The following is a 21,352-nucleotide window of genomic DNA, read 5'->3' as shown; positions in this document are numbered from 1 at the left end:
GTGAGCACAGTGTAAAAGGAGAGTCCGAGAGCAGGAGGAGAGTCCGAGAGCGGGTGGAGAGACCGAGAGCAGGAGGAGAGTCCGAGAGGTGAGCGCAGTGTAAAAGGAGAGTCCGAGAGCGGGAGGAGAGTCCGAGAGGTGAGCGCAGTGTAAAAGGAGAGTCCGAGAGCGGGAGGAGAGTCCGAGAGCGGAAGGAGAGTCCGAGAAGTGAGCACAGTGTAACAGGAGAGTCCGAGAGCAGGAGGAGAGTCAGAGAGCGAGAGGAGAGTCAGAGAGCAGGAGGAGAGTCAGAGAGCGAGAGGAGAGTCCGAGAGCGAGAGGAGAGTCCGAGAGCGGGAGGAGAGTCAGAGAGCAGGAGGAGAGTCCGAGAGCGGGAGGAGAGTCAGAGAGCAGGAGGAGAGTCAGAGAGCGGGAGGAGAGTCCGAGAGCGGGAGGAGAGTCAGAGAGCGGGAGGAGAGTCCGAGAGGTGAGCGCAGTGTAAAAGGAGAGTCCGAGAGCGAGAGGAGGGTCCGAGAGCGGGAGCAGAGTCCAAGAGGTGAGCACAGTGTCAAAGGAGAGTCCGAGAGCGGGAGGAGAGTCAGAGAGCGAGAGGAGGGTCCGAGAGCGGGAGGAGAGTCAGAGAGCAGGAGGAGAGTCAGAGAGCAGGAGGAGAGTCAGAGAGGTGAGCACAGTGTAAAAGGAGAGTCCGAGAGCGGGAGGAGAGTCAGAGAGCGAGAGGAGGGTCCGAGAGCAGAAGGACAGTCTGAGAGGTGAGTGCAGTGTAAAAGGAGAGTCCGAGAGCGGGAGGAGAGTCCGAGAGCGGAAGGACAGTCTGAGAGGTGAGCACAGTGTAAAAGGAGAGTCCGAGCGCGAGAGGAGAGTCCGAGAGCAGGAGGAGAGTCCGAGAGCAGGAGGAGAGTCCGAGAGCGGGAGGACAGTCTGAGAGGTGAGTGCAGTGTAAAAGGAGAGTCCGAGAGCGGGAGGAGAGTCCGAGAGCGGAAGGACAGTCTGAGAGGTGAGCACAGTGTAAAAGGAGAGTCCGAGAGCGGGAGGAGAGTCCGAGAGCGGGAGGAGAGTCCGAGAGCGGGAGGAGAGTCAGAGAGGTGAGCACAGTGTAAAAGGAGAGTCCGAGAGCAGGAGGAGAGTCCGAGAGGTGAGCGCAGTGTAAAAGGAGAGTCCGAGAGGTGAGCGCAGTGTAAAAGGAGAGTCCGAGAGCAGGAGGAGAGTCCGAGAGAAGGAGGAGAGTCTGAGAGCGAGAGGAGAGTCCGAGAGGTGAGCGCAGTGTAAAGGGAGAGTCCGAGAGCGGGAGGAGAGTCCGAGAGGTGAGCACAGTGTAAAAGGAGAGTCAGAGAGCGGGAGGAGAGTCCGAGAGGTGAGCACAGTGTAAAAGGAGAGTCCGAGAGAGGGAGGAGAGTCCGAGAGGTGAGCGCGCTGTAAAAGGAGAGTCCGAGAGCTGAAGGACAGTCTGAGAGGTGAGCACAGTGTAAAAGGAGAGTCCGAGAGCAGGAGGGGAGTCCGAGAGCGAGAGGAGAGTCCGAGAGGTGAGCGCGGTGTAAAAGGAGAGTCCGAGAGCGAGAGGAGAGTCCGAGAGGTGAGCGCGGTGTAAAAGGACAATCCGAGAGCAGGAGGGGAGTCCGAGAGCGAGAGGAGAGTCCGAGAGGTGAGCGCGGTGTAAAAGGAGAGTCCGAGAGCGAGAGGAGAGTCCGAGAGGTGAGCGCGGTGTAAAAGGAGAGTCCGAGAGAGGGAGGAGAGTCCGAGAGGTGAGCGCGGTGTAAAAGGAGAGTCCGAGAGCGAGAGGAGAGTCCGAGAGGTGAGCACAGCGTAAAAGGAGAGTCCGAGAGAGGGAGGAGAGTCCGAGAGCGGAAGGAGAGTCCGAGAAGTGAGCACAGTGTAAAAGGAGAGTCCGAGAGCAGGAGGGGAGTCCGAGAGCGAGAGGAGAGTCCGAGAGCGAGAGGAGAGTCCGAGAGGTGAGCGCGGTGTAAAAGGAGAGTCCGAGAGCGGGAGGAGAGTCCGAGAGCGGGAGGAGAGTCCGAGAGGTGAGCGCAGTGTAAAAGGAGAGTCCGAGAGCGAGAGGAGAGTCCGAGAGGTGAGCACAGCGTAAAAGGAGAGTCCGAGAGAGGGAGGAGAGTCCGAGAGCGGGAGGAGAGTCCGAGAGCAGAAGGAGAGTCCGAGAAGTGAGCACAGTGTAAAAGGAGAGTCCGAGAGCGGGTGGAGAGACCGAGAGCGGGAGGAGAGTCAGAGAGGTGAGCGCAGTGTAAAAGGAGAGTCCGAGAGCGGGTGGAGAGACCGAGTGCGGGAGGAGAGTCCGAGAGGTGAGCGCAGTGTAAAAGGAGAGTCCGAGAGCGGGAGGAGAGTCCGAGAGCGGAAGGAGAGTCCGAGAAGTGAGCACAGTGTAAAAGGAGAGTCCGAGAGCAGGAGGAGAGTCCGAGAGCGGAAGGAGAGTCCGAGAAGTGAGCGCAGTGTGAAAGGAGAGTCCGAGAGAAGGAGGAGAGTCCGAGAGGTGAGCGCAGTGTAAAAAGAGAGTCTGAGAGCGGGAGGAGAGTCCGAGAGCGGAAGGAGAGTCCGAGAGCGAGAGGAGAGTCAGAGAGCGGGAGGGGAGTCCGAGAGGTGAGCGCGGTGTAAGAGGGGAGTCCGAGAGCGAGAGGAGAGTCCGAGAGGTGAGCGCGGTGTAAGAGGAGAGTCCGAGAGCGAGAGGAGAGTCCGAGAGGTGAGCGCGGTGTAAAAGGAGAGTCCGAGAGCGGGAGGAGAGTCCGAGAGGTGGGCGCAGTGTAAAAGGAGATTCCGAGAGCGGGAGGAGAGTCCGAGAGGTGGGCGCAGTGTAAAAGGAGAGTCCGAGAGAAGGAGGAGAGTCCGAGAGAGGGAGGAGAGTCCGAGAGAAGGAGGAGAGTCCGAGAGAAGGAGGAGAGTCCGAGAGGTGAGCGCAGTGTAAAAGGAGAGTCCGATGGAGGGAGGAGAGTCCGAGAGGTGAACGCAGTGTAAATCTAAGGCAAGTCATGGCAGCAGAGCTCGCACCCGTGATATGCTCCTCCTGCACTATGTGGGAAGTCATGGACACTACCAGTGCCCCTGGTGACCATGTGTGCAGGAAGTGTGTCCAGCTGCAGCTACTGGCTGACCGCATTTCGGAGCTGGAGCTGCGGGTGGATTCACTGTGGAGCATCCGCGATGCTGAGACAAGCGTGGACAGCACGTTCAGTGAGGTGGTCACACCGCAGGTAAAGAGTACGCAGGCAGAAAGGAAATGGGTGACCACCAGGCAGAGTAAAAGGACTAGGCAGGTAGAGCAGGAGTCCCCTGGGGCCATCTCCCTCTCAAACAGATATTCTGCTTTAGATACTGTTGGGGGAGATGGCTTATCAGTGGAAAGCAGCAAGAGCCAAGTTTGTGGCACCATGGGTGGCTCTGCTGCACAGGAGGGGAGGAAGAAGAGTGGCAGGGCTATATTGATAGGGGATTCCATTGTAAGGGGAACAGATAGGCGTTTCTGTGGCCGTAAACGTGACTCCTGGATGGTACGTTGCCTCCCTGGTGCTCGGGTCAAAGATGTCAAGGAGCAGCTGCAGGGCATTCTGGAGGGGGAGGGTGAACAGACAGTAGTCGTGGTCCATATCGGTACCAACGACATCGGTAAAAAAAAGGGATGAGGTCCTGCAAGGTGAATTTAAGGAGTTAGGAGATAAATTAAAAAGCAGGACCTCAAAAGGTAGTGATCTCAGGATTACTACCGGTGCCACGTGCTAGTGAGTATAGGAACAGGAGAATAGACAGGATGAATGCGTGGCTGCAGGGATGGTGTAGGAGGGAGGGATTTAGATTCCTGGGACATTGGGACCGGTTCTGGGGAAGGTGGGACCTGTACAAGTGGGACGGGTTACACCCGAGCAGGACCGGAACCAATGTCCTCGCGGGGGTGTTTGCTAGTGCTGTTGGGGAAGGTTTAAACTAGAATGGCAGGGGGATGGGAAACTGAGCAGGGAGACAGAGGAGGGAGAAACAAGGATAGAAACAAAAGACAGAAAGGGAAGAAGCAATAGTGGAAGGCAGAGAAAACAAAGGCGAAAAACAAATCGGGCCATAGTGCAAAATAAAACTAAGAGGACCAGCAATCTTAAAAAGACAAGTCTAAAGGCATTGTGTCTTAATGCGCGGAGCATTTGCAACAAGGTAGATGAATTAACAGCGCAGATAGATATTAACGGGTATGATATAGTTGCGATTACGGACACATCGCTGCAGGGTGACCAAGGATGGGAACTGAACATCCAGGGGTATTCAGTATTTAGGAAGGACAGGCAAAAAGGGAAAGGAGGTGGGGTAGCGTTGTTAGTAAAGGAGGAAATCAATGCAATTGTGAGGAAGGATATTGGCTCGGAAAATCACGATGTGGAATCTGTATGGGTGGAGCTGAGAAACACCAAGGGGCAGAAAACATTGGTGGGGGTTGTCTATAGGCCCCCAAACAGTAGTGGAGATGTAGGGGAGGGCATTAAACAGGAAATTAGAGAGGCATGCAAGAAGGGTACAACTATAATCATGGGTGACTTTAATCTACATATAGATTGGTCAAACCAAATTAGCAATAATACTGTGGGGGAAGAATTCCTGGAGTGTGTACGTGATGGTTTTCTAGACCAATACGTTGAGGAACCAACTAGAGAACAGGCAATCCTGGACTGGGTATTGTGCAATGAGAAAGGATTAATTAACAATCTTGTTGTGTGGAGTCCCCTTAGGGAAGAGTGACCATAACATGATAGAATTCCTCATTAAGATGGAGAGTGAAGTAGTTGAATCCGAAACTAGGGTCCTGAATCTAAATAAAGGAAATTACGAAAGTATGAGGTGCGAGTTGGCTATGATCGATTGGGGAACTTTACTAAAAGGGATGACAGTGGATAGGCAGTGGCTAATATTTAAAGAACGTGTGCAGGAATTACAACAATTATTCATTCCTGTCTGGCGCAAAAATAAAACAGGAAAGGTGGCTCAACCGTGGCTTACAAAAGAAATTAGAGATAGTATTAGATCCAAAGAGGAGACATATAAAATTGCCAGAAAAAGCGGCAAGCCTGAGGATTGGGAGCAGTTCAGAATTCAGCAAAGGAGAACAAAGAGATTGATTAAGAGGGGAAAAATAGAGTATGAGAGTAAATTAGCAGGGAAAATAAAAACTGACTGTAAAAGCTTCTATAAATATGTCAAGAGAAAAAGATTAGTGAAGACAAATGTAGGTCCCTTACAGTCAGAAATGGGGGAAATTATAATGGGGAACAAAGAAATGGCAGAACAATTAAACACATACTTTGGTTCTGTCTTCACAAAGGAGGACACAAATAACCTGCCAGAAATGTTAGGGAACCAAGGGTCTAGTGAGAGGGAGGAACTGAAGGAAACCAGTATTAGTAAAAAAAAAATAGTGCTCGGGAAATTAATGGGGCCTGATAATCTACATCCCAGAGTACTAAAGGAAGTGGCCCTGGAAATAGTGGATGCATTGGTGATCATCTTCCAAAATTCTATAGACTCGAACAGTTCCTACAGATTGGAGAGTGGCAAATGTAACCCCACTATTTAAAAAAGGAGGGAGAGAAAAAACAGGGAATTACAGACCAGTTAGCCTAACATCAGTAGTGGGGAAAATGCTAGAGTCTATTATAAAGGATGTGATAACAGAACACTTGGAAGGCATTAACGGGATTGGACAAAGTCAGCATGGGTTTATGAAAGGGAAATCATGCTTAACAAATCTACTGGAGTTTTTTGAGGATGTAACTAGTAGAATAGATAGGGGAGAACCAGTGGATGTGGTGTACTTGGATTTTCAGAAGGCCTTTGATAAGGTCCCACACAAGAGGTTAGTGTGCAAAATTAAAGCACATGGGATTGGGGGGAATATACTGGCATGGATTGAGAATTGGTTGACAGACAGGAAACAGAGAGTAGGAATAAACGGGTCTTTTTCCGGGTGGCAGGCAGTGACTAGTGGGGTACTGCAGGGATCAGTGCTTGGGCCCCAGCTATTCACAATATATATCAATGATTTGGATGAGGGAACTAAATGTAACATTTCCAAGCTTGCAGATGACACAAAGCTGGGGTGGAATGTGAGCTGTGAGGAGGATGCAAAGAGGCTCCAATGTGATTTAGACAAGTTGGATGAGTGGGCAAGAACATGGCAGATGCAGTATAACGTGGATAAATGTGAGGTTATCCACTTTGGTTGTAAAAACAGAAAGGCAGATTATTATCTGAATGGTGATAGATTGGGAAAAGGGGAGGTGCAACGAGACCTGGGTGTCCTTGTACACCAGTCACTGAAAGCGAGCATTCAGGTGCAGCAAGCAGTTAGGAAGGCGAATGGTATGTTGGCCTTCATTGCAAGAGGATTTGAGTACAGGAGCAGGGATGTCTTACTGCAGTTATACAGGGCCTTGGTGAGACCACATCTGGAGTATTGTGTACAGTTTTGGTCTCCTTATCTGAGGAAGGATGTCCTTGCCATGGAGGGAGTGCAACAAAGGTTTACCAGACTGATTCCTGGGATGGCAGGACTGACGTATGAGGAGAGATTGGGTCGTCTAGGCCTATATTCACTAGGGTTTAGAAGAATGAGAGGTGATCTCATCGAAACATATAAAATTCTAACAGGACTAGACAGACTAGATGCAGGGAGGATGTTCCCGATGTCTGGGGAGTCCAGAACCAGGGGTCACAGTCTCAGGATACGGGGTATGCCATTTAGAACCGAGATGAGGAGAAATTTCTTCAATCAGAGGGTGGTGAACCTGTGGAATTCTCTACCACAGAAGGCAGTGGAGGCCAAGTCATTAAATATATTCAAGAAGGAGATAGATATATTTCTTGATGCTAAAGGGATCAAGGGATATGGGGAAAAAGCAGGAACAGGGTACTGAGTTAGACGATCAGCTATGATCATTTTGAATGGTGGAGCAGGTCCGAAGGGCCGAATGGCCTACTCTTGCTCCTATTTTCTATGTTTCTATGACCCCTCCGTGTGTGGAAAACCATAAAGACCACATTAATGTAGAAATACGTGAACAGTTACTTGACCATAAAAAGAGAAAAGCATGATGGGTATTTGACCAATGTTAACTCCTTGACTCCCATACACGGGGTAGTTACAATTTCATACACACACAGAAAAACACAATTGTCCTTGGTACGTTGATAATTAAGTTGGCTGTCCAGGTGCTTGGTACTGTCTGGCCTCTCCCCCCTCCCCCTTTGCAGATAAGGGTATTGCTGGCTTATAATATAATGAGAATACAGTTTCTTGAGAGGCCATGTAGCCTTGGTTCTGACTTCAGCTCTGTGATTAACCAGCTTTGGAATTTAGGGAGGTGGTGTTCTCATGCCTGTGAGGCCTGCTACGTGCCAAAACAGGAATGAGCTATGGATATCAGAGGAGGCAGGCTCCCTGCTTGATTGACTAACCACTTCAACTAATGGGGAATGTACATGTACGCCCATATTCTATGATAGACAGATATTGCTGATTGAATTGTATAAATGTAGGGGGCGTCCTTTGTCTGGGGAAGTGCTGGTTCTGACTATTGTCAGAGCAGAACTTCCCTTGAGCTCAAGTTTCTTTTAATTAAAATTCTTTCTTGTCTGAAAATAAGTGTTTGGAGTTAATGCATTGTATATAAGTGATAATTAAGTTTTCGACACGTGTCCCTGATCATTCTGCTGGCAGTGCTCGCACCAGAATCAAATGAACAGGGGCGGGGGGGAATGGAATTGCTAAATTCAAACACACGGACAGTAACTGTTGCCACTACACAAGTGACAACAGATCTTATCCCCTCCTCCTAATGTCCAGCTGGTGGCTACATTGATCTGGACTGCTACAGGAACACCTACCACAACCTTAACCTTAAACTGCTTCTTCCCGCATTGGCAGGACTATTAGAAATATAACAGAGGGGTTAATTTCCTCTGTTTGCTATGGGCAGTGAAATAATAAACGCATTTGTAAAGAGCTGGCTGACAATGTGAATAGTGAGCAGAGAAAATCTCCCCCCAATCTATTTCAGCAACTCAAATCATTTAATGGGGTTTCTGCAAACAGACACACAATTTGAACTTACAAAACTGCTGCTCAAGATCTTTTAATATATCTCATTGCATGTCTGCATGCACTTCCTGCCAACTGTTTCCATTATAAGTTCCTTTGCTTATATTTATAATAAAAGCTGGTGTGTGAACTTGTAATGCTGTAATTACAGCCTCCCGTCAGTGGAGGTGCTGTGGTAATTAAGAATGATAGAAGGAAGGAAGAACTTGCTTTTATATAACGTCTTTCATATCCTCAGAATGTCCCAAAATGCGTTACAGCCAATGGATTTCTGTTGAAGTGTAGTCACTGTTGTAATGTACTGAAACACAGCAGCCAATGTGAGCACAGCCAGATCCCACAAACAGCAGTGAAATAAATAATCTGTTTTGGTGGTGTTCATTGAGGGAAGGCTGTTGGCCAGGACCCTGTTCTTGCCCAAAAAGTGGCGTGGGATTTTTATGTCCGTCTGTACAGGCAAATGGGACTTTAGTTTAATGTTTCATCTGAGAGACGGCACCTCTGATAGTGCAGCACTCCCTCAGTACTACACTGAAATGTCAGTCTAGATTATGAACTCCAATCCTGGAGTGGGGCTTGAACCCCATAACATTCTGACTCAGAGGTGAGAGTGTTACCACTGAGCCAAGGTTGACACTGTTTTAATTTTAAAAGTATTCTTTACTGTAACTATACTGACTCACGTGAAACTTCCACATGTCTGAATGTTGGATCTCAGTTTTTTTCCGTCTGCTAAAGGGAGTAGGAAACGATTCTGCGATCATTCTCATTTTGGGAAACGCAGTGGGAAAAACTTCAGTATTACAACAAATCCAGTGTGTGCTGAGGAGATTGGGAATGTTAGATCACAACATGTTTAAAAAGAATACTCCCTGCCTCCAGGCTGCCAAGAGTTCAGTGTTTCTCTTCAATCATGCTGCTTTGATAAAGATAATGGTTATGTACATTTTATTGAAAAAAAACAAGGTTGTATAATTTATTTTTGTATGTCTTGAATTCATTATGTGGAGATGCCGGTGATGGACTGGGGTGAACCTGACGAAGGAGGAAGCCTCTGAAAGCTTGTGATTTCAAATAAAGCTGTTGGACTATAACCTGGTGTTGTGCGACTCCTTACATTTGAATTCATTAGGTTTCTCACAGTATGAAAATGAAGACATTTACATTTTCGAAACCATTTTGTTGAATAATAATCAGCTTTGTTGGGTACACTGTACATTAACAGCTTACCGTAAATGTTTCTGGAACATATACAGATTGCAATTTGTTCAATTGACTCTAAATAAGTTACCTACTGTAGTGCTATTCGTAAGCTGGAAATGCTGCCAGGATGAAAGGAAGGAATGGTGAGTATCTTATATAATGCCTGAGATCCAGAAACTGTCGGGAGGAACCTTCCAGCCCACTTAACACCAGCAGTGAGGCTAGACATCAAGTCTATCAAACTGAGGCACGTCATACTGGAATATAGGGCAGTGTAGAGAGAGCTTTACTCTGTGTTCCAACTGTACTATACATGATCTAGAATCATAGAATCACAGAATGGTTACAGCACGGAAGGGGGCCATTCGGCCCATCGAGCTCATGCCGGATCTTTATAAGAGCAATCTAGTTAGTCCTATTCCCCCGTGGCCCTGCAATTTTTTTCTTTCAAGTCAAGTGCATTCCAGATCCTAACCACTCACTGCGTAAAAAAGTTTTTCCTCATGTCGCCTTTAGTTCTTTTACCAATCACCTTAAATCTGCGTCCTCTGGTTCTCGACCCTTCCGCCAATTGAACAGTTTCTCTTTATTTACTTTGTCTAAACCCTTCATAATTTTGAACATTTCTATCAAATCTCCTCTCAACCTTCTCTGTTCTAAGGAGAACAACCCCAGATTCTCCAGTCTATCCATGTAACTGAAGTCCCTCATCCCTGGAATCATTCTAATAAATCTTTTCTGCACCCTCTCTAAGGCCTTCACATCTTTCCTAAAATGCGGTGCCCAGAATTGAACAAAATATTCCAGTTGTGGCCGAACCAGCTTTTTATAAAGGTCCAACATAACTTCCTTGCTTTTGTACATCATTGCACACCTCCCTCCAGTCCGAAAAGTGAGATAGAGAGCGGGATAGAGAGAGAGAGGGGGGGATAGAGAGAGAGAGAGGGGGGGATAGAGAGAGAGGGGGGGGGATAGAGAGAGAGAGAGAGGGGATAGAGAGAGAGAGAGAGAAAAATAGATTGGGACTCTACTCATTAGAGTTCAGAAGAATGAGAGGCGATCTTATTGAAACATATAAGATTGTGAAGGGGCTTGATCGGGTGGATGCAGTAAGGATGTTCCCAAGGATGGGTGAAACTAGAACTAGGTGGCATAATCTTAGAATAAGGGGCTGCTCTTTCAAAACTGAGATGAGGAGAAACTTCTTCACTCAGAGGGTAGTAGGTCTGTGGAATTTGCTGCCCCAGGAAGCTGTGGAAGCTACATCATTAAATAAATTTAAAACAGAAATAGACAGTTTCCTAGAAGTAAAGGGAATTAGGGGTTACGGGGAGCGGGCAGGAAATTGGACATGAAGCTGAGTTCGGATCGGTCAAGGCCCTGTGGGTGGCGGAGCGGGCCCAGGGGCTGAGTGGCCGGGTCCTGCTCCTACTTCTTGTGTTCTTTAGATTTGAGGTTAGGATCAGATCAGCCATGATCTTATTGAATAGCGGAGCAGGCTCGAGGGGCCGATTGGCCTACTCCTGCTCCTATTTCTTATGTTCTTATGAAAAACAACCGTTCATCACTACTCTGTTTCCTATCGCTTAGTCAATTTCCTATCCATGCTGCCACTGCCCCTTTTATTCCATGGGCTTCAACTTTGCTGACAAGCCTATTATGCGGCACTTTATGAAACACCTTTTGAAAGTCACACGTCAACCGCATTGCCCTCATCTACCCTCTCTGTTACCTCATCAAAAAACTCTATCAAGTTAGTTAAACACGATTTTCCTTTAACAAATCCGTGCTGGCTTTCCCTAATCAATCCATACTTGTCCAAGTGACTGTTAATTCTGTCCCGGATTATCGTTTCTAAAAGCTTCCCCACCACTGAGGTTAAACTGACTGGCCTGTAGTTGCTGGGTTTATCCTTACACCCTTTTTTGAACAAGGCTGTAACATTTACAATTCTCCAGTCCTCTGGCACCACCCCCATATCTAAGGATGTTTGGAAGATTATGGCCAGTTCCTCTGCAATTTCCCTCCTTACTTCCCTCAGCAACCTAGGATGCATCCCATCCGGACCGGGTGACTTATCTACTTTAAGTACAGCCGGCCTTTCTAGTACCTCTTCTTTATCAATTTTTAGCCTATCCAATATCTCAACAACCTTCTTTTTTACTATGACTTTGGCAGCATCTTCTTCCTTGGTAAAGACAGATGCAAAGTACTCATTTAGTACCTCGGCCATCCCTTCTGCCTCCATGCGTAGATCTCCTTTATGGTCCCTAATCATCCCCATCCCTCCTCTTACTACCCGTTTACGATTTATACGCCAATATAAGACTTTTGGATTCCCTTTTATGTTGGCCACCAGTCTATTCTCATACTCTCTCTTTGCCCCTCTTATTTCCTTTTTCATTTCCCCTCTGGACTTTCTATATTCAGCCTGGTTCTCACTTGTATTATCAATCTGACATCTGTCATATGCCCCTTTTTTCCGTTTCATCTTACTCTCTCTCTCTTTCATCATCCAGGGAGCTCTGGCTTTAGTTGCCCTACCTTTCCCCCTCATGGGAATGTACCTAGACGGTACCCGAACCATCTCCTCTTTAAAGGCGGCCCATTGTTCGATTACAGTTTTGCCTGCCAATCTGTGAATCCAATTTACCCGGGCCAGATCCGTTCTCATCCCACTGAAATTGGCCCTCCTCCAATTAAGTATTTTTACTCTAGATTGTTCCTTGTCCTTTTCCATAACTAATCTAAACCTCATGATATTATGATCACTGTTCCCTAAATGTTCCCCCACTGACACTTGCTCCACTTGACCCACCTCATTCCCCAGAACTAGATCCAGCAATGCCTCCTTCCTCGTTGGGCCAGAAATGTACTGGTCAAGAAAGTTCTCCTGAACACACTTCAGAAATTCCTCCCCCTCTTCGCCCTTTATACTATTACTATCCCAGTCTATATTAGGATAGTTGAAGTCCCCCATTATCACTACTCTATGCCTCGTGCACCTCTCTGTAATTTCCCTGCAAATTTGCTCCTCTATATCCTTCCAACTGGTTGGTGTCCTATAGAATACACCCAGTAGTGTAATGGCACCTCTATTGTTTCTTAATTCTAACCAAATAGATTCTATCCTTTCTATCCTTGATCCCTCCAGGACATCCTCTCTCTCCAGCACTGCAATATTCTCTTTAATCAATACTGCCACCCACCGTCCTTTCTTTCCTTCCCTATCTTTCCTGAACACCTTGATTCCAGGAATATTTAGTACCCAATCCTGCCCTTTTTTGAGCCAGGTCTCCGTTATCACCACAACATCATATTCCCATGTGGCTATTTGCACCTGCAGTTCACCAACCTTATTTACCACACTTCGAGCGTTTACACACATGCCCTGTAAACTAGTCTTAGACCTTCTCTTATTCTCCCCTAGTCTGATCCCATCTAACACTGTACTATTAGGTGGGATCAGACTAAGAGAGAATAAGAGAAGGTCTAAGATTGGTTTAGAGTGAATGGGAATGCTTGAGAGTGATTGTTGGGACAGAGTAGAGGGAGCTTTACTCTGTATCTAACTATGCTATACATGACTAGGGAGTGTTTGATGGTTGTAAGGGAATATTTTCTGTCTGTGCGGTCCAGGTCCAATGTGTACCGGAAATTCTGATATCTGCTTCTAACGGGTGAGGCTCCCAGCAGGAGGACAAAGGGGGAAAATTACCCTTTGAGTGCCCCAAGTAGAAATATGTTCCATTTCCCTCATCTTGATCAGCACAACAACAACTTGCATTTATATAGCACCTTTAATGTAGTAAAATGTCCCAAGGTGCTTAAAGCAGCAGGTTAAATGACTTTTTTGGCCCTTCTGGTATTGTTAGTGAAGCAATTTGCTAACAGAGTACAGGGGAGAGGAGCTGAATACAAACAATATGGCAGTCTCTGAGATAAGTGTTAAGAGAAAGCAATTGATTGGCAGTGAGGGACAGTGATGAGAATCAGGAGATGACATTGAGATGTTCAGCTATTTAATTGATGGGGAAGGGGAATTATTGGCTCAAGTAAGTGGGTTTATAGTACATGCAATCTGAAAATATTATTGTCCTCACAATGTTTTTATTCAAACATATGTTTCCCCAGAAGTTCGCGCAGCCTGCAGTAACGATAGAGTAACGTGTTGTAACTACCTGGCTGATGAGCTGCCGGAGTGAAATGAGGCGTCCATGAATAGCAGCATCGTGAAGTGGGGACCAGTCTGATGCAGTGTCTAAAATCCACAACATAAATCAAAGAGATCAGACTTAAACTCAGAACTAAACAGGAGATATCAACAAATCAATAAATATTGTACTGACAAAGCTCATCAAAGATCCTGCAGGAACAAGGTTGTTTCTGGACCGGACTGAGTGAAGCTGCAAACATGCATGTTAGGAGTGAGATTTATTATCATAAAGAGTGTCCTTGCTGGCAAATCCACTTCAACATTTGGCGCTGCGTTTATTTCGAAGAGTGGCAGACATCAATTTTTGAACTAATGTGAGCGTAACCCCCAATGGCTGAGGGCTGATAACGTCTGGCGGAGGTTTTGCTACAGTTGGTGCACCCTAGACAAAGAGAAGAAACTCCAAGAGGAAAATGGAGACCCTGCTAGATTAGAATAACATTTAATTGTATTAATGTTTAAGTAAATTAAAAACCCCAAATGGAAATTTAAAACATAAAATACATGTGCTACAGTAGCACATGCTTATGGAGTGTTTCGATTAATCTAACTCAAATGATAAAACATGGATAATCTGTCAGTAGTTAACAAAATGAACACTGATTTTCTTGGCCAGGTCAATCAACAGGATAGGAAGATGAGCATGGGGCCAGCCAAGGAATTTGTATTCCAGAGTTACCACATGCTCACTGCAACAAGTTTCTAGATACAAAGGTTCTTGTCTACAATTTCTATAAATTGCTTCAATAGACAACATTAGTGTGAGATGAGAGGGTCCTGAATGGTAGGAGAACCTCCTTTAAATCCATGCCTGCACTCACATGGAGACCTGGCGTTTGAGGTTAAGAATACACTGGCCTGACATTCAGATGGCATCAGACATGCGTTAAGTCACTGACCTAACTGAGTTTAGCATCCTTTTCGTTCTTGGATACCAATTAAAGAAAGTCAAGATCATGTTGCAGCAGACAGGTGCAATATACTACAGTATGAAGCTTTCTAAGTGGTCATAGCCTTCATTATACAGCCTGCCTGAAAACTCCCATTGACATGAAGTAACTCTGCAGTTTGACATAATGTTCAATTATTTTATTGAGAAACCCAGGTGAATGCAGGATACCACCATGTTGAAAACCATAGGAGATAATTTAAAGTAAATCAAGAAATAATTATTATGTGACACCACGATTGTGTTTTAAAAGCCAGCAAATTGTAGGATGAAGGATAGTGAGGGAAGTAAGGAATTTCTGACTATTAAGATCCTGAGAAAGAATGTGTTAAAGTGAGAGATGATGCAGTCAGTCTTGGTTTCAACAGACTGAAGATGCAGAGAAAAGGAAGAACATTTTGGATGAAGCATTTGGAGTTTGGATGAACAGAAGAAAGTTCAGATGAGCAACAGTCATAATAGTATTGATAAAACAGAGGGAAATGAAGAGAATTTCAGGCTAGAGGTGAAAGAAGGATAGCCTATCAAGCTTTTCTTAGATCCTGACCAGGAGAGAGGTGTTGGCAGAGCCTCCCAGATATAAGGGCTTGAGTTCTAAGAGTTGGAAAGGTGAAAATAAAAGCTTGGCATGAAATAGAAAACCGTGTTTCTTGTGTAAGCTTTAGCAGTGGAGGAGATATAGGAGGGCCATTTCAGGTCACAAGAGATGGAGAGGCCAAATATATCAACAGGTGAAGAAGCAATAAGGGTGGAGCCATCAAAGTTAAGAATTGGCAGCTGTTGGTTGGACTTGTAGTGCAGCATAAAGAATTGAGAGAGATCCATCAAAGAGTGTGGAGCAAATTGGCATATGATGATGTAACCATTGCAATTCAAGGGCAATTAAGGTGGTATGCACTAAGGTTGGGCAAAAGAATGGGAAGGAGTTGATCATGAGTGAAAGAAGTCATCAGTATAGAGTGGGAGAGAACAACACCATGGGGAACATCCGAGGAAAATGTTTTCTGAAAGTCTAAATAAACGATATTGAGTGTCAATATTCACTTTATCTGTAACATCCTCGAAGAAGTCAAGAGGCTGGCAGGCAGGATCTCCCTCTTCGAAATTCAGGAGCCGAGAGGAGCGGAGGGAGGGTCCGATAAAAGGCGGGATTTCAGAGCGCTGAGAACAGCTGAGAGGAGCCGAGCCCAGTGGAGGGAGCGTCCGATAAAAGGCGGGATTTCAGAGCGCTGAGAACAGCTGAGAGGAGCCGAGCCGAGCGGAGGGAGGGTCCGATAAAAGGCGGGATTTCAGAGCGCTGAGAGGAGCCGAGCCGAGCGGAGGGAGGGTCCGATAAAAGGCGGGATTTCAGAGCGCTGAGAGGAGCCGAGCCGAGTGGAGCTGCGACCGAGTTCGAAGTGACGTCAGGAATCAGATCGGGACGCGACACAGGGGAGGCACCTGATTGGTGAGTAGGTTCAGGTGAGTATTTCTACTTATCGACAGTAACTAAAGTAAAAGGAAAGGGAAGGTCTGCAGGTCTTATAGGAAGTAGCGTTTATTTTTTAGTGAATCAAGGTCCCTAGTGTAGTTAACATTCTCTAAATTGAGAACAATTTAAAGGAGTAAACTCCTTAAAGGGAGTGGTAAGTAGTTTTTCTTTCCTTTTTTTTTCTCTTGACATTGTAGTTGTTCTTAAGCTAATTTAAGGGTTAAGTCATGGCAGGAGATCCCAGGGCCGTGTCATGTTCCTCTTGTGGGATGTGGGAATTCAGGGCTCCTTCCTGTATCCCTGATTCCTTCACCTGCGGGAAGTGTGTCCAGCTGCAGCTATTGTTTGACCGCTTGACGGCTCTGGAGCTGCGGATGGATTCACTTTGGAGCATCCGCGATGCTGAGAAAGTCGTGGATAGCACGTTCAGTGAGTTGGTCACACCGCAGATAAAAATTACTGAGGGAGATAGTGAATGGGTGACCAACAGACAGAGGAAGAGTAGGAAGGCAGTGCAGGGGTCCCCTGCGGTCATCTCCCTCCAAAACAGGTATACCGTTTTGGATACTGTTGGGGGAGATGGCTCACCAGGGGAAGGTGGCAGTGGCCAGGTTCATGGCACCGTGGCTGGCTCTGCTGCACAGGAGGGCAGGAAAAAGAGTGGCAGAGCTATAGTGATAGGGGACTCGATTGTAAGGGGAATAGACAGGCGTTTCTGCGGACGCAACCGAGACTCCAGGATGGTATGTTGCCTCCCTGGTGCAAGGGTCAAGGATGTCTCGGAGCGGCTGCAGGACATTCTGGAGGGGGAGGGTGAACAGCCAGTTGTCGTGGTGCATATAGGCACCAACGATATAGGTAAAAAACAGGATGAGGTCCTACAAGCTGAATTTAGGGAGTTAGGAGTTAAACTAAAGAGTAGGACCTTAAAGGTAGTAATCTCAGGATTGCTACCAGTGCCACGGGTTAGTCAGAGTAGGAATGACAGGATAGCTAAGATGAATACGTGGCTTGAGAGATGGTGCAAGAGGGAGGGATTCAAATTCCTGGGCCATTGGAACCGGTTCTGGGGGAGGTGGGACCAGTACAAATTGGACGGTCTGCATCTGGGCAGGACTGGAACCAATGTCCTAGGGGGAGTGTTTGCCAGTGCTGTTGGGGAGGGTTTAAACTAATGTGGCAGGGGGATGGGAACCGATGCAGGAAGTCAGTGGGAAATAAAGTGGTGACAGAAACAAAAGGCAGTAAGGGAGAGTGTACAGAACATGACCGGACAGATGGTCTGAGAAAGCAGGGCAAAGACCAAGGGAAGTCTAGATTAAACTGCATTTATTTCAATGCAAGAAGTCTGATGGGCAAGGCAGATGAACTCAGGGCATGGATGGGTACATGGGACTGGGATGTTATAGCTATTACTGAAACATGGCTAAGGGAGGGGCAGGACTGGCAGCTCAATGTTCCAGGGTACAGATGCTATAGGAAAGATAGAGCAGGAGGTAAGAGAGGAGGGGGAGTTGCGTTCTTGATTAGGGAGAACATCACGGCAGTAGTGAGAGGGGATATATCCGAGGGTTCGCCCACTGAGTCTATATGGGTAGAACTGAAAAATAAGAAGGGAGAGATCACTTTGATAGGATTGTACTACAGATCCCCAAATAGTCAACGGGAAATTGAGGAGCAAATATGTAAGGAGATTACAGACAGCTGCAAGAAAAATAGGGTGGTAATAGTAGGGGACTTTAACTTTCCCAACATTGACTGGGACAGCCATAGCATTAGAGGCTTGGATGGAGAGAAATTTGTTGAGTGTATTCAGGAGGAATTTCTCATTCAGTATGTGGATGGCCCGACTAGAGAGGGGGCAAAACTTGACCTCCTCTTGGGAAATAAGGAAGGGCAGGTGACAGAAGTGTTAGTGAGGGATCACTTTGGGACCAGTGATCATAATTCCATTAGTTTTAAGATAGCTATGGAGAAGGATAGGTCTGGCCCAAAAGTTAAAATTCTAAATTGGGGAAAGGCCAATTTTGATGGTATTAGACAGGAACTTTCAGAAGTTGATTGGGAGAGTCTGTTGGCAGGCAAAGGGACGTCTGGTAAGTGGGAGGCTTTCAAAAGTGTGTTAACCAGGGTTCAGGGTAAGCACATTCCTTATAAAGTGAAGGGCAAGGCTGGTAGAAGTAGGGAACCTTGGATGACTCGGGAGATTGAGGCCCTAGTCAAAAAGAAGAAGGAGGCATATGACATGCATAGGCAGCTGGGATCAAGTGGATCCCTTGAAGAGTATAGAGATTGCCGGAGTAGAGTTAAGAGAGAAATCAGGAGGGCAAAAAGGGGATATGAGATTGCTTTGGCAGATCAGGCAAAGGTGAATCCAAAGAGCTTCTACAAATACATAAAGGGCAAAAGAGTAACTAGGGAGAGAGTAGGGCCTCTTAAGGATCAACAAGGTCATCGATGTGCGGAACCACAAGAGATGGGTGAGATCCTGAATGAATATTTCACATCGGTATTTACGGTTGAGAAAGGCATGGATGTTAGGGAACTTGGGGAAATAAATAGTGATGTCTTGAGGAGTGTACATATTACAGAGAGGGAGGTGCTGGAAGTCTTAACGCGCATCAAGGTAGATAAATCTCCGGGACCTGATGAAATGTATCCCAGGACGTTATGGGAGGTTAGGGAGGAAATTGCGGGTCCCCTAGCAGAGATATTTGAATCATCCACCGCTACAGGTGAGGTGCCTGAAGATTGGAGGGTAGCAAATGTTGTGCCTTTGTTTAAGAAGGGCGGCAGGGAAAAGCCTGGGAACTACAGACCAGTGAGCCTGACATCTGTAGTGGGTAAGTTGTTAGAGGGTATTCTGAGGGACAGGATCTACAGGCATTTGGAGAGGCAGGGACTAATTAGGAACAGTCAGCATGGTTTTGTGAGAGGAAAATCATGTCTCACGAATTTGATTGAGTTTTTTGAAGGGGTAACCAAGAAGATAGATGAGGGCTGTGCAGTAGACGTGGTCTACATGGACTTCAGCAAAGCATTTGACAAGGTACCGCATGGTAGGTTGTTACATAAGGTTAAATCTCATGGGATCCAAGGTGAGGTAGCCAATTGGATACAAAATTGGCTTGACGACAGAAGACAGAGGGTGGTTGTCGAGGGTTGTTTTTCAAACTGGATGCCTGTGTCCAGCGGTGTGCCTCAGGGATCGGTGCTGGGTCCGCTGTTATTTGTTATTTATATTAATGATTTGGATGAGAATTTAGGAGGCATGGTTAGTAAGTTTGCAGATGACACCAAGATTGGTGGCATTGTGGACAGTGAAGAAGGTTATCTAGGATTGCAACGGGATCTTGATAAATTGGGCCAGTGGGCCGATGAATGGCAGATGGAGTTTAATTTAGATAAATGTGAGGTGATGCATTTTGGTAGATCGAATCGGGCCAGGACCTACTCCGTTAATGGTAGGGCGTTGGGGAGAGTTATAGAACAAAGAGATCTAGGAGTACAGGTTCATAGCTCCTTGAAAGTGGAGTCACAGGTGGATAGGGTGGTGAAGAAGGCATTCAGCATGCTTGGTTTCATTGGTCAGAACATTGAATGCAGGAGTTGGGATGTCTTGTTGAAGTTGTACAGGGCATTGGTGAGGCCACACTTGGAGTACTGTGTACAGTTCTGGTCACCCTATTATAGAAAGGATATTATTAAACTAGAAAGAGTGCAGAAAAGATTTACTAGGATGCTACCGGGACTTGATGGTTTGACTTATAGGGAGAGGTTGGATAGACTGAGACTTTTTTCCCTGGAGAGTAGGAGGTTAAGGGGTGATCTTATAGAAGTCTATAAAATAATGAGGGGCATAGATAAGGTCGATAGTCAAAATCTTTTCCCAAAGGTAGGGGAGTCTATAACGAGGGGGCACAGATTTAAGGTGAGAGGGGAGAGATACAAAAGGGTCCAGAGGGGCAATTTTTTCACTCAAAGGGTGGTGAGTGTCTGGAACGAGCTGCCAGAGGCAGTAGTAGAGGCGGGTACAATTTTGTCTTTTAAAAAGCATTTGGACAGTTACATGGGTAAGATGGGTATCGAGGGATATGGGCCAAGTGCAGGCAATTGGGACTAGCTTAGTGGTATAAACTGGGCGACATGGACATGTTGGGCCGAAGGGCCTGTTTCCATGTTGTAACTTCTATGATTCTATGATTCTATGATTCTATCCTGACTGTTTCTTATTAAGTGATTGCAATACAGGTACTCCTGCAGCCTATCCCTTTGAATAGATTCCAGTATCTTAGCTGTTACACAGAAACATAGAACATTTATGGCACAGAAGGTGTCTGTATTGGTCAAAATAGAGCTATCCAGCCTAATTCCACTTTCCAGCATTTGGTCTGTAGCACTTCAGGTGCACATCCAAGTACTTTTTAAATGAGTTGAGGGTTTCTGCCTCTACCACCCTTTCAGGCAATGAGTTCCAGGCCGCCACCAGTCTCTGGGTGAAATTTTTTTCCTCAGCTCCCCTCTAATCCTTCTACCAATTACTTTAAATCTATGCCCACTGGTTATTGACCTCTCTGCTAAGGGAAATAGGTCCTTCCTAACCACTCTATCTGTCCCTCATAATTTTGTACACCTCAATTAAATCTCCCCTCAGCCTCCTCTGTTCCAAAGAAAACAACCCCAGCCTATCCAATCTTTGCTCATAGCTAAAATTCTCCAGTCCTGGCAACATCCTCGTAAATCTCCTCTGTACCCTCTGTAGTGCAATTGCATCTTTCCTGTAATGTGGTGACCAGAACTGTACACAGTACTCAAGATGTGGCCTAACTAGTGTTTTATACAGTTCTAGCATAACCTCCCTGCTCTTATATTCTATGCCTCGGCTAATAAAGGAAAGTATCCCGTATGCCTTTTTAACCACCTTATCTACCTGTCCTGCTACCTTCAGGGATCTGTGGACATGCACTCCAAGGTCCCTCTCTTCCTCTACACCTCTCAGCATCCTCCCATTTATTGTGTACTCCCTTGCCTGGTTTGCCCTCCCCAAATGCATTACCTCACACTTCTCCGGATTGAATTCCATTTGCCACTTTTCTGCCCACCTGACCAGTCCATTGATATCTTCCTGCAGTCTACAGCTTTCCTCCTCACTATCAACCACACAGCCAATTTTTGTATCACCTGCAAACTTCTTAATTGTGCCCCCTATATTCAAGTCCAAATCATTAATATATACCACAAAAAGCAAGGGACCGAGTACTGAGCCCTGCGAAACCCCACTGGAAACAGCCTTCCAGTCACAAAAACACTCGTCGACCATTCCCCTTTGCTTCCTCCACTGAGCCAATTTTGGATCCAATTTGCCACTTTCCCTTGGATCCCACGGGCTTTAACTTTTTTGACCAGTCTGCCATGTGGGACCTTGTCAAAAGCCTT

At 46.4% G+C, this 21,352-nt stretch overlaps 1 protein-coding gene across 2 annotated transcripts in view; it reads right to left on the bottom strand.

Moving 5' to 3' along the window:
• Nucleotides 1-21,352, bottom strand: part of LOC137327040 (ankyrin repeat and SOCS box protein 9-like) — a 257,837-nt gene that overhangs the window by 212,620 nt on the left and 23,865 nt on the right. For both annotated transcript variants that reach the window (XM_067992420.1, XM_067992423.1), the window contains exon 3: nt 13,462-13,541. In XM_067992420.1, coding sequence (XP_067848521.1) covers nt 13,462-13,541 — 80 coding nt within the window. The remainder of the gene's footprint in view (nt 1-13,461; nt 13,542-21,352) is intronic.

This window comes from Heptranchias perlo, chromosome 11, assembly GCF_035084215.1.
Source record: "Heptranchias perlo isolate sHepPer1 chromosome 11, sHepPer1.hap1, whole genome shotgun sequence".
NCBI lineage: Eukaryota > Metazoa > Chordata > Chondrichthyes > Hexanchiformes > Hexanchidae > Heptranchias > Heptranchias perlo.
Note: the sequence above shows the minus strand (reverse complement) of the source record. Positions and strands in the feature narration are given on the sequence as shown.